Source organism: Cynara cardunculus (assembly GCF_001531365.2).
Source record: "Cynara cardunculus var. scolymus isolate 2C chromosome LG 13, CcrdV1, whole genome shotgun sequence".
Taxonomy (NCBI): Eukaryota; Viridiplantae; Streptophyta; class Magnoliopsida; order Asterales; family Asteraceae; genus Cynara; species Cynara cardunculus.
In genome coordinates, this window is record NC_037540.1 from 9,964,812 (window position 1) to 9,977,855 (window position 13,044).

The 13,044-nt window shown below is 30.9% G+C and overlaps 1 protein-coding gene across 1 annotated transcript; it reads right to left on the reverse strand.

Annotated features, from left to right (window-relative positions):
• Positions 1-5,511: 5,511 nt before the first annotated feature.
• Positions 5,512-8,716, reverse strand: LOC112524741 (SHUGOSHIN 1). The gene is made up of 10 exons (XM_025134698.1): positions 8,662-8,716; positions 7,254-7,465; positions 7,114-7,151; positions 6,915-7,023; positions 6,808-6,831; positions 6,645-6,713; positions 6,506-6,547; positions 6,308-6,407; positions 5,883-5,937; positions 5,512-5,803 (listed from the first exon to the last, which is right to left on the reverse strand). The coding sequence occupies exons 1-10, from the start codon at positions 8,714-8,716 to the stop codon at positions 5,512-5,514; spliced, it is 996 nt and encodes a 331-aa protein (XP_024990466.1).
• Positions 8,717-13,044: the final 4,328 nt, after the last annotated feature.

The window sequence follows — 13,044 nt, forward strand, 5'->3', positions numbered from 1 at the left end:
GGCTTTTGCTAATAAACCATTCAAATGCAACACTTCGTCTCTTCTTCTGGCAATTTCTTCACGAGCATATGCAGCTCTTGTTTCCAACCCTAATGGTGAGTACAATGGAGCATGCTTCTGTTCCTCAGTGACAGGAACCTGATAACAAGCACAACAGACAAACATTACAGGTTAAGCCCTTTAAATCGAAGAATTTATACGTCAAGAACCGATCAAAATGTCGAGTTTTTGGTTGGGAATTCAAGAAAATGGTAATACTTGTTGTTGGTGATCCCAGTTCCAGTTCCAAAGAGTTGATGATTCCTCCATGGTGTCACTGTCACACCAAGAGAGATTGAGGTATGTGTATGTGTGTGTGTATGTGTGCAGTTTGAGATTTTGGTGAGGGTTTTCATTACAAAGCAATTGGTTTCTTTTAATGTTGGAATATCCCAAAGTGAAAGCAAAAAAGCAACTAGAATAAATCGTTGGTTTGAGCTTAGCTCCAAAGGTCAAAAATACCAGGAGGTCACAGGTTCAAATTTAAGGAGGAATAAAAATCTCCTTGTGGTCACGAAGGTTCAAATGCGGTGACTTCGGGTTATCTGCAAAACAAGTGGTCGTCCTGAGATTAGTCGATTCGCATAGCGAGTTGGATATCCAGGTTAATTAAAAAAACAAGTAGAATAGAAAGCTCAAGATATGATGGTTTAGAGGGGTAGAATATTATTGTATAAGATCAAAATTACAAAACTTTGATAGGTAAACCCTACTTCATCGGTTAGACCATCAGTTGGTAAACGGGAGTGGTGATTTTGTCCGGATACAAGATGAATTTCGGGTTCGATTCCCTCCTCTCTGACGCTAGCCTCAGTTGTTGGGTGAGCCACAAAATGACGTCTTATATTGATGTTCTTGGAGGTAGATTCCGTATAAAACTGGTTGGGGTTGCTAATAATTGACTTTTTACTCGAATAATAATGATAAAACCTTTGAAAATTATTTGGTTAAAAGTTTGGGTTTATTTTGGCAATTGGCAATTGGCATGTAGTAAAATAGTGATTCCCTTTTTCATATCCACGTTTGTTTAAGGATTGATAGATATGGTTGCTTTTGGTAAACATGGACCGAAAATAAATCCAAGAATGCATCAAAACGTCAAACACAAGGCCATGCTTTATCGTGAAAAAGTGGTCGATTATGCACGCATATATATTGACTTTTAGTACGGATTTACATCTTATAATTTAATATTATTTATATTTACCTGAATGTTCAAATAAGAAAGCTAAATATTGAGAAAATAAGAAGAAAGTTGATAAAAAATGAGAATTTTTTTTGTGAATATGTATATACGTGAACCAATATTATCATGGGCAGACCTACCATGGTGGTTACGGTGGCACGTGCCACTGTATTATTTTTCCGTCAAAGGGTAAAAAAAATTTAGGTTCGTGAAAAATGCAACCGTATTAATCTATTGTGTGTCATCGTATGTATTTTGAAACTACAATGAGAACAAAATTTATTTGGTAGAGTTGGTTTGCAAGGCTTTTATTCCACTCCAGACCCAAATTCAAATCGTGTTAGTGTCATTTTCTTAGTCAAATAGTGCTATCGATTGAAAAAAAATTCCGTATGTTTGTTTCTTATAGTCAACCGGTGCCACTGTTTGAAAATTTTCTCTATAGTTTTTTCTTATAGTCAAATTGTGCATATTATTGGTCTGTCCCTGAATATTATAGATTATTAATATGGATTCACGTATGTATTTTTAAATGGGTTTTTTTCCTATGATTCGTATATGAAACATGCCTTTAACATTTATTTCTTATATTTTTACGATATTTAGCTTTTTTTATTTCAACTGGTCCTATTGGTAGGTTATCATGTGGAAAACACAAGTGATCTTTTTTTTTTCCTTTCCATTTGAGTTGGAATGAAATGCACACAGTATATCTCACTCAAACATAAGATGTGCAATGGCGGACCCAAAACTTTTGCTGAATGCAACTTTAAGGTAGGTCAAAGGTCCGTAAAGTCGTCAAATGTGTTTTTTGCTGAATTTCACCTTCCAGGAGTTTTTTAAAGTTTTTTTTATTGATTTGGAGGATTTTTTAAGTTATTTGGTTGATTTTGAGGGACTTTTTTGGTTTTTTTGCTTTACTTCAAGGTACTTTTTTTGATTTTTTGGTTGATGTTCTTTATATATTATAATATCTCAAAGCACTCCTCAAAGTTTAGCGGGTGCACCTTTCATACATAAAAACAATCCTATTTATGAAAAAAAAGAAATCCTACTTGTGAAAATAACTTAAGCAGATACATAAAAGTCCACACAGACATACATGCGTCCATGAAGATATGGAGTTAGAATTTACATAGACGTTACCGTTATTAAGAGGTATAAAGATTGTTTTCGTGAAAGGAGAATTTTATTTGAAAAAATATCAAATTATGTGATATAAAAAAGTATTCAATAATTAGAAATAACCGAAGATTTTGATACTATTACAATAAGAGAAAGTTTAAACTTATGGTAACGTTTTTAAAGAAAGAGAATGTTTTTAGAAAACCTATTAGTTAACTACATCACGGTTACGAAGGTTTTAGAAACAAAAGCAAGTCTTAAGATTTCCAAACTTAACGTCAGTCAAACCCATCGCATCCAACTTCGGTGCCCCCCCTTGTCAACTCATCTTCATACCGCTCTCCATCATGTTGTCTTCTGCCAACGATTTCCCTCTTTTTTGATCTTTTTTTTTCCAACAATTTAATAGAGTACGTGTAGACATATTAAAAAAGAGGGAGAGTCAAAAAGAAAAAAAAAATAGATAAAAAAGAGGAAGATTGATGACATGGGCCAACGACGGTGATGGACAGTGATAAAAGTGGACGATGATGGGGGCCATGGGGTGGTCAAGCAATGTTGTTGGATGCAAGAACTTTGGATGATGTAAATCGTAAGGTTTCGGAATGGTAAAACTAATTAGGTTTTTTTACTTTAAAATCCTCTTAGGTGGTTAGTTTTTAAGGTTAAAACGATATAGGTAACCAATTTTTAAAAGCTTGATTGTTTATTTAATAAAAAAAATATTCATGAACTTAATCATTTAAGATGAGAAAGTTTAATGGTTTGTTTTTTTAAAAGAGTTCAAGAATTTAATCATTCAAGATGGAAAATTCAATAGTTTATTTATTAAAAAATAATAAAGGACTTAATCATTCAAAATAGAAATTTTTTTTAGATTTTTCTAAACCTTTCTCTTAGATAAAACACATACGTTTCTTGGTATTCTAACAACCACTTTTGTTGGAGCATCTCTAGCAGATTCTCTAAAATGGAGAAAGTTAGATTTTTTTATTATACTTTCACCAATAATAAACTTTGAAAATAAATATTTAGAGAGAGAATTAATATTTTATTAGACGAATGAAATATGTTAATCATATAATCAATGTTGTAATTTACTAATCTCTAAAATGGAGAATCTGTTGTAGTTGAATATATTTGTGTTTTAGAAATTTTGAAATTTCATTATCCGTTTTGGAGAGACTGATGAAGATGCTCTTATAATAATAAACAGAAAATAATCAAAATTGTATACTTGTTCATATGAAAACATCAAAATAGATTGCCAGTTTGTTGTACAGTTAAACGTTATTAAGACAAATGAAATTTATTGATGGACATGTATCACACACAAAGGTTTGCCACTTTGCAGTTCAGATTTCATGATTGTATATTATCTGAGTGAATTATAAAGGTATATTAAAGGATAAATGACTAAAAACGTCATCATCTTATATAACGAATTATCATCTAATTGTCTGTTTCTATATACGTAGTAGTAATAGATTAGGTATTAAATAATTCGTTTTATAAATTTAACCATATATACCTGATCATGTGTGTATATATATACATGCATGTAAAGATGCACATATATACGAGTCATACTTTCAAAAAACATGACAACTCCTTGATCCTTGCTAGAAAAATTGCCAAATTTTGTAAGCATGTAAATCTCGAAAGACTAAGCAACTTCAAAAAAAAAAATCATCTCGATACAAGTTGCCATAAAAACACTTTGTAAAGAGACCTACCGTGGCTCAAACTTTTGGTTGCAAGCATTATATATTTGCAATAAATACTAGCGGTATGTGAGTCATTGACCTCCTAAAATGTCAAGAGTTCAAACCTCACTAAAGGTGAAAAGGATGTGTAAGTTTATTTGTTTTATTTGTCATATATATATATATATATATATACTTCAAAAAGAAATACTACATTTTAAAACTTCGCGTTTTGATAACTATAACAATCGTTATTAGAAAATATACAAAAACTGCTTACTGTTAATTTATTTCATATTTATTGGTCTAAAACAGATTTTTGTTTATCTATTTATGACAATAACATAAATTATTTCATATTAAATCATGAGCATTATGGCTGGTCTTTAACGTGTTAAAACCAGTAATGATCAAATAGTATCATCACGTAATTGGTGACGTTTCTATCAAATTATGTATGGATAAATTTGTATGTTCGGATGAACTTGTGTTGTCTTTTTTTTTTTCTTTTCTGAATTGATTATTTAAATGATCGAAGTAACCATTTTATCTCTCAATGAACTAAACGATAATTAACAAATCCACATTACCGGTAATGAAGATGCATAAATAAGAAAATACTTATCAAATTCTTAAAATAAATCAAAACAACAAACAACATCAAATTCCAGTCCAAAAAGAACAGAAGAGCTTGATAAAATTAAAGTGATTATAGTGACGAGGTTGAAGCATCGAAATCACTTGACAACTCAATCAAAGAAGTAGAAGGTTGATGGTGGTGGGTTGATTTTAAAAAAGAATACAATTACTTATACTATGATTTACAATGCGATTTTGATTTATTTGAATTCTCACATCAAGATTTTCAAACGATATTGATATTGACATTGACATTAATATTAATATACCATTTAATCCTCGAACGACACTCAAATTGGCCATCTAACCTTTTGTTCAATATACACCACCATCACGTCCATCACAACACTATAACCAGTTTACCTATCGACCCATAAGGCACGTGTTGCCTTCCTAGGATCAAACCCAACAACCACCACTCTTTTACTGCTCACTTGTAGCAATTTACCTACCCATGATGACCGTGGAGTACGATCCAGAGCATGGTGGATAAAGAGGTTTCGGATATCAATATCCTCATAAGAAAGAGATTGTGTTGATCAGAGTGTAAGTGATAATATATGCAAATGGGCAGCTCAATTTGCTACTTATGTGATCTAATACACCATTTATAGTCTAACAAAGATCTAGCTATAGTATCCTCAATACCTCTCTTTACCTAGTTATCAACTTATCATCATAAAGATGCCAAAATTAAGCAACCCATCTTCCCACCACCACCGATGCCAAACTGTTGCAGGTCAAACAAATGGTGTATATGCATGCCCATATAATAGAATTCTCATGTAGCAACATATTAGGAAGAAAAAGAAATACTCACTCGTTTCTTCGCATCTTCACATTGACATTGATTTCTTTGTAAGACTGAACTTTCTTGGCTGCTTCACGTAAAGGCCTCGAAAGAGATGTTTTCCTTTGTTCTTGAGGCTTGTAGTCTTCCAGAGATTTGCCTTCTTTGTTAGATGACAAGGGCACTGGGTTACAACTTTTATCATCATCAAGTAATGAACACGGTGGAAGATCATCAACATTTTCTATTTCGAAGGAGCTTTTGGTAGATTTTGGTTCATCATGCTTAAGCCTTGAAGATTGCCTTCTAGTTTGGATCCTGTAAGGAAATATATAATGGGGTTTTTTTACAAAGAAAGTAAATTAGTAACTCTAAAGAAGGGTGAGTATGCACAAACCTTCTGGCTTTACCGACTTCATTATCCTGAACCTTTTTATCAGATGAGACTAAACCTAAAATCAAGAAATGAAGAAACACCACATTTTTCAAAATTAAAGTTGCACCGAACAAAACCAAATCAACCGTACCCAATATATCTGTAAAACTCCGCCGATATGGATACAAAGGTAGATTTTTAAGCTCTTTGCAAGCTCAAAGTTGTGGGCCACCAATAACTTCCACCATTGTTTTTAACTTCTTTTAAGGTTGAATTAAAAGTTATTGGTCAGCCTGCTGCTTTGGTTATGGGACGTTACAATATCCTTCTCGAAAGTAGGGTCCGGAAATGGTAGGATGTATGAAATCTTTCCTCTACCCTAAGGGGTGTAGAAGACTGTTTTCATGTATAATAAAATGAAAGTAGAACATATGAATAGCACTGACTTTTGGATTTCTGCATTCTGCTGGTATTATAACGTTTGTGATCATTGCTTTCCGCTACTGTACACGCTTCTGTCTCCTCTAGTTCAGTTACCTTATCATTCTACAAGTGAAGACATGAAGTTCACTCAATCTTGATGCAACGAGAGACAAATTTTGAACAAAAAGTACACAAAATATTACCGAAGTTCATGCACTTACCTGGCTATCATTTGCTTGAAAGATTCTAGCTTTGGGATTTCCCTGAAGATAATGGACACTCAGACAACTGCGCGTAAAAAGGGCAATGCACGATGTAGAATGTATGTATGGTAAGAGATGAAGATAGCAACTAACTGACCTCCGGCTCCAACTTTTTTGCAATAATCAAGCCATCTTTGCATCCAAGTTCATGTTTCAGAGCTTTTTGCTAAACCAAACAACAAAAGAGAAGGGCATGAGTATGGCCATGGATAGAAGTCGAATATAAGAAGAGATTACCTATCAGTTTCTTGATTACTTACCCTCTCCTTGACTGAATTTAGTTCCTACAACATGGAGCAATATATCAGATTTCTTTAATATGCATGTCACAAGAAAAAATAAAAAATAAATCAACAAATTAACGGACCACTAGCATCTGGCTGTTTGATTGAGCAAGTAACAAATTCTGCTGCTGCACCTTCTGCAAGATAACTCTCAGTTTCTGTACCTCGGCTCCACCAAGTTCGATGCTTCTACTGCAACAATATTAAGAAAATAAAGCATAAGAAAGGGTTTGGGACTTCCTACATCAGCAAAAAAGTGGAAAATAGATAATTATTGGATACTTTTTGTCTATTAAGAGCTTCATAAGTGCTGCGTTTTCCTGGATCACATGAAAGAGGAACCTCATTCACTGGTTGATCATATACATTAATAAAAAGATGAAAGTATGTAGCTTTATGATCTTGGTTAAACAGATATGCACCTTTTGGAGCTGCTTGATATACTCTCTTATAGCATCCGAACTTGGTTGTGGCTTGTTATCTTGATTAGAAGCACTAAATCGCTGTGGAATATTGCTAATGTCAGCAAGTGTTCTCCTTCCTGAACTTCTCATATTAAGCTTTGCCTTTTCCTCTATTTTAGGCTTATCTATTTCAGTAGAAATTTTGTAATTAGCACATAAGAATAGTAAGCCTGAGAAACTATAACAGTTAAAGTAAAATTTCAGAATAGCCGCCTTTAGCATTTCCTTTAGTTTGGGACTCAAAGTTAACACTTAATACTACAATAAATTTGTACAATAGTCCTAATAGACTTTCTTATAGAACTTAAGGTTTATAAAAAAAAAATTAATTTAGATCATTTTTAAAAAAAAAAGTACTATAACAACTATTTTATGTAACACTATTGAAAAGTGTTCTAAGAATAGAACACTTTTGACAAGTGTTCTAAAGAACATCTAGGCATACGTGTTTATAAGACATTTTTCAAATAGTGTCCTATAAAATAGTTAATACTACATTTTATTTTTAAAATGTTATAAAAACTTGTCAAAACACCAAAAACATCATATAAACGTATTCCAACACTTCTAGATCAGACGTCTTATAGTTTGATCCTATAAACTTAAATCCTACAAAGCAATCCACTAGTATACTTCGACATTTTTAACGTTTTATAAACCCAATTTTGCAAGTTACAATGGGTTTGTTGAACATAAATTTCAAATATTGACCAAGTTGCTCAACGTTGCAAACTATAATGTTTCTTTGCCGACGATACGGTTAGTTTGCAATGAAAAATCCAAGTACTGACATTGGTTATAAATGTCAATAACCCGAGAATAAGGCCTAAAGCTCTACATCATCTAGCTAAGATTCAACGTAAATTTTTTAGCCCTCAACATCAAACCAATTAATTTTTGTCTTTTTTTCAATCTTGGGCTTATCTATCCCCGAATCACATTCAAAAGAGCACAGGCAATTACAATAGACCTAAATAAAACCTTAAACAAAATTACAGATGCATAGACAGAGACTCAAATTCAAGCTTCCATTATCAAACCAATTGTAACCGGTACAACAACCATTGCTTACATTATGAATCGATATGCAATATGAAGATCACGAGAAATACTAATGATCCAAATCCAATACATGTAATCTTCTAATTCTAAATTGAAGAATGCATAGATTCAGAAAATAAATCCGTAATTAGTACTATAGAATCAGCTATTAGTCCTTCAATCTCTCCATATCGCAAAATCTCTGAAATCCTAATTCTTCAAAAATCAAAGTCTCGAAAGTTCGTATCACCTTTTTTCTTTATATGTGAAAATTAATATAAATGATCGGTTGAAAAATGGAGAGAATTAGAGCAAATGAGCTAACCTGTACCTCCAACGATAACACTGGTCTTTGAATCGTAGACAGATAAATCTTCCATGATCTTCAACACCCAGATAAACCCTAATCTTCACCAATCAAGCTCTGAATCTCTCCCATTCTCTCACAGACACTCTCCTTCCCGAATTAGAGTGCAGAATGTAGGAGGGAAAGTGCAGCAAGTTTTAAACAGCGGGCCTGATGGGCTTTAAATAGAGGCCCAAATATTTTATAAGAATCCGAACTGGAGAGAAATTAAAATATGAAAAAGTAATAAGGCCCAACGCCGAATAGGCGAATACGTAAATGATTTGAACGGATTGAATCGGTTCGGCCCAGATTATTTTAATTTTGTAAAATATCAAGTATTTGACAAAAACTTTTAAAAACCACTTTTTATGTATAAAGTATTGTTTATTAATGCATGTTACTTAAAACTCAATATTACAACTTATTAAAGCTTCATATCTGAATTCGTATAACTAAGTGGAGATAAACATAATCAAATTCATGATAAACATCTCATTTTAAATATAAAAAATCTAAAATATAATTAGGATAATTATTGAGTTTTAACAAAATACTTAATTGTTATCTTTATAAAATGTTACATTATTAAACCAAAAATAAATTATTTTATTATTAAACTTAAATTAAATTATAATAAAAAAATAAACTAAAAAAATTACATAAAAAATGAAAACTTTTAAATAGTTGATTTGATATTAACATTGATATATTTTTTTTTTCAAATTTTTATGATATCTTCAAGTTATATTTTATTCAAAAATAAAATCATTATTGCTTTCTTAAAAACACATAAAATCGTATTATAACATCGACAAATACAGAGAATAAAATAGAACATTAAAATCGAGATGTATCTCGCTGAATTGCGCGAATACCCTTATAGTATATAAAAATAGTGTGGTTTCAAGTTTAAAAATAAGTAAAAGAGTTTCTCCAAATTTGACTAGATTAAACTAAGATTGCGTTTAATAGTTGCAGAATTCTGAAATCTTATTTCATTGCTGATTGATAAGAGGTGATGCTGAAGTCCGAAATCTGAATTGATAAGACTGTTCGTTTTTGTAAACTGATAAATGTATAAATTTTGTTTAATCTATTTTACCTATTATAAAACTATAATGTTGAATTTATAGATATAAAATTTCATTTTATTTATCACTGTTATGAAATTTACATCTAAATTATATAATTAACATTCATTTAAACGAAAATATGCTATTAATGGTATTTCAATTTAACAAATGCCATTATTAGTTTACACTTTCCGTGAGTCTATGTGGTTTGTTTGTGGTTTTAAAATTACGATTTTCATATTTATAATTTATTTTTGTTTTTTTTCCTTATGATCAAAACTTTATTGCTTTTTTTTTTGTTCATGTGTTTTACAATTTATTTCTATTTTATTCCCTCATACTTAAAAGTAGTGTTTAGTTTAGAAAGTAAAATATAAATAAATTACAAACCATAGAAAATAAATCATAATTTCAATATCACAAGGACTAAATCTATGATTTGTAATAAACCACAGGGACTAAAAACATAACTTAGGGGTCGTTTACCAAACACTTACTAGGTAAGTGCTTACCGGTAAAACTTAACATTATTATTTACTTACCGAGTAAGATTTTAATCCACCAAAATGACATCGTATGCAACAATTTACCCGGTAAGCGCTTACCATGGTAAGAGTCGTCGCCTTCACTCAAGCACGTTCCTGATATTTTTTAGGCCCTGGGCGAGATGTGAGAAAGGGGCCCTCGATAAGTATGATATTTTTTCATTATATTGTTTTTATCATCAGAAATAACATTGAAGTCATATAATACCATTTTTTCGAGTATTTTTGGACACAAAATCAATCAATACTCATTTCTAAATTAATATTATCTACTAGAACATTTTTATGTAGCATCGATAATTTGTTCCATCATCAAAAACATCATATGATACACTTTTGGTACATAGAATGACATCATTTGGGGTCAGAAAGTTGATTTTTCTGATTTCCGAGTGGCACTATATATGTAAATAAATGTAAATAGGTTGGTTTTCCATGTCATGTCATGTTAATGTTTTTTAACATCATTTTAAACTTTTATATTATGTTTTCGAATTTGGGAAGATTAACACCATTTTTAACTTTTATATTATGTTTTCGTATCTGGGAAGATTAACATTATTTTAAACTTTTATATTATGTTTTTTCGAATTTGGGAAGATTAACACCATTTTAAACTTTTATATTANATTTTAAACTTTTATATTATGTTTTTTCGAATTTGGGAAGATTAACACCATTTTAAACTTTTATATTAAGTTTTCGAATTTCGAAAGATTAACATCATTTTAAACTTTTATATTATGTTTTCGGATTTGGGAATGAAAGAAAAAAATAAGAAAGGAAAAGAAAAATAAAAGAAAGGACGAAAAAAAAGTTTTTTTTATTTGTGTTTATAATAGAGAAGATAGAGGAAGGAAAATAATGAAATAAATAATAAAATTTGATATAATTTTTTTTTCCTTTCCTTTTCTTTTCCTTTCCCTAAAAAAAATCTTGAGAACATAATATTTTTCTTCATCCATTACTTTCCTCTATTTTCTACGTAAAAGAAGACTAAAAAACATAGGGTTAGAGTTAAAACAAATTTTTCTGGAATCATCGATTATATAAATTAAAAAACTCATGTTGGTGATAGTTTGAGATTGTCTTATTCTTTTAGAGATAGAAGAGTACAAAAGATTTATATACTCAATATTAGAAAATAAAGAACAACTATGAAAAAAATATTATAGTTTTATTATTCTAAATATAAATATAAGTTGTACCGTTTCATATGGTTGATAATTTTATCAAAAAATAAGGGTTATGTTAGCTAATAACAAGAAAATCTAACATATTCTAATATAAAAAATAGAATTCACGCGATGATGGAACAATCAAAAGAGTCGAAGAGAGATAAATTATGAAAAATATATCAAAGTTTTCGAAACAAGTAGTTTTAGACGTCAGTTTTAGATAAAAAAAACTTAGAAAAATATTAAATAATATTATAYAATGAACGACAGATTAACCTCTTTATGTATTTTTTTTCTTCAATATGTTTAATTTATACATGTTTGGATCTTTAATAGTTAATGTAGTACCAAAATCTTTCATTGTCATATTATATACTAATTTTTTTATCTCTTCTATTTACTAAATTTTTTGAACTATCATTATATATATTAAAAAAAATTGGGCCCCAAATTTTTATGGGCCCTGGGCGTACGCCCGGCCCGTCCTCCCCAGGGACGGCCCTGCCTTCACTGACCGGGTAAGACTTGGTCCTTGTGTCGCTTTTATCGGGTAAGATTTTTTGTCTTTACCATATTAATGCGGTGAGGTAATGTTATTTGGTAATCGCTTACCCGGATAAGTGTTTGGTAAACAATCCCTTACTATTTCTCATTAAGAGGGCTCACAAATTCGAAGTACATTTATGTGATTTGATACACTTTCATTAAAATGACTCAGAGGCTGTTTACTTGTGGCTTAATTAAGCTTATTGGTCTATCTGGCTTATTTACACAGCTCATTTGGGTTGTTTACTTACGGCTTATTCGCATAGAACATGGCTTAATCGCATAGATAGAAATGATGTGTTGTCGCCATTCAGCCACAAAAATGACACTCTCACCCCTTATTTAAAGCACCGCCTTCTTCCTATATGAGACACCCCATCTTTTGTCTCTTTATGATTTTTTGTTTTGATGTTCAAATAATTAATATTGGAGGGTAAATCGGTCATTTATGTTATTCAGACTGTTGATTCAGATAAAAAAAGTAAACAACAACACTCATTTATCCAGACAGACAAATTTATCCGGACAGTCAAATTTATCCATACAGGACTTAATAAAAAAATTGGTAAACAGCCCCTCACTCGTTTCTGGAAAATAAATTTAGAAGATTAAAAATTAAAATTATTGTATGTTTTGTATTTTAAAATAATTATGTCCATAAATTCATGATCCGGTCTAAAAAAAACCAGAGTTAGAAAAAAGTATGATTAAGTCTGAAAAAACACAATTGGTTCCTTTTTTAACCTCAAAGCCTAGTCCAGGTCAACATGAGTGTAAAAAAATCCGTATGTTTTTTCATTGATAACAAGTTTGAAAGATCTAAACCAACATTTGAAAAAAATCTGGACTTTTAGTGTCGGCTATGGTGGGATTATCTTATTATTTATTTTTTGAATTTGGGCAAAACTGAAATTTGCTTAAATGCAATTTATCGCATCTGGTTCATAAATCTATTTGCATAATTGAAGTTCATAAATATCTTTTCGATTCAACCTAAAATTTACGTGTCAAATAATG

Coding starts and splice junctions, on each gene's coding strand:
- LOC112524741 (XM_025134698.1), bottom strand. CDS start 8,716: ATGGAAGATTTATCTGTCTACGATTCAAAGACCAGTGTTATCGTTGGA. Junction 7,024..7,113: donor AAGCTCTTAATAGACAAAAA/GTATCCAATAAT, acceptor ATATTGTTGCAG/TAGAAGCATCGAACTTGGTG. Junction 6,548..6,644: donor CAAAAAAGTTGGAGCCGGAG/GTCAGTTAGTTG, acceptor CATTATCTTCAG/GGAAATCCCAAAGCTAGAAT.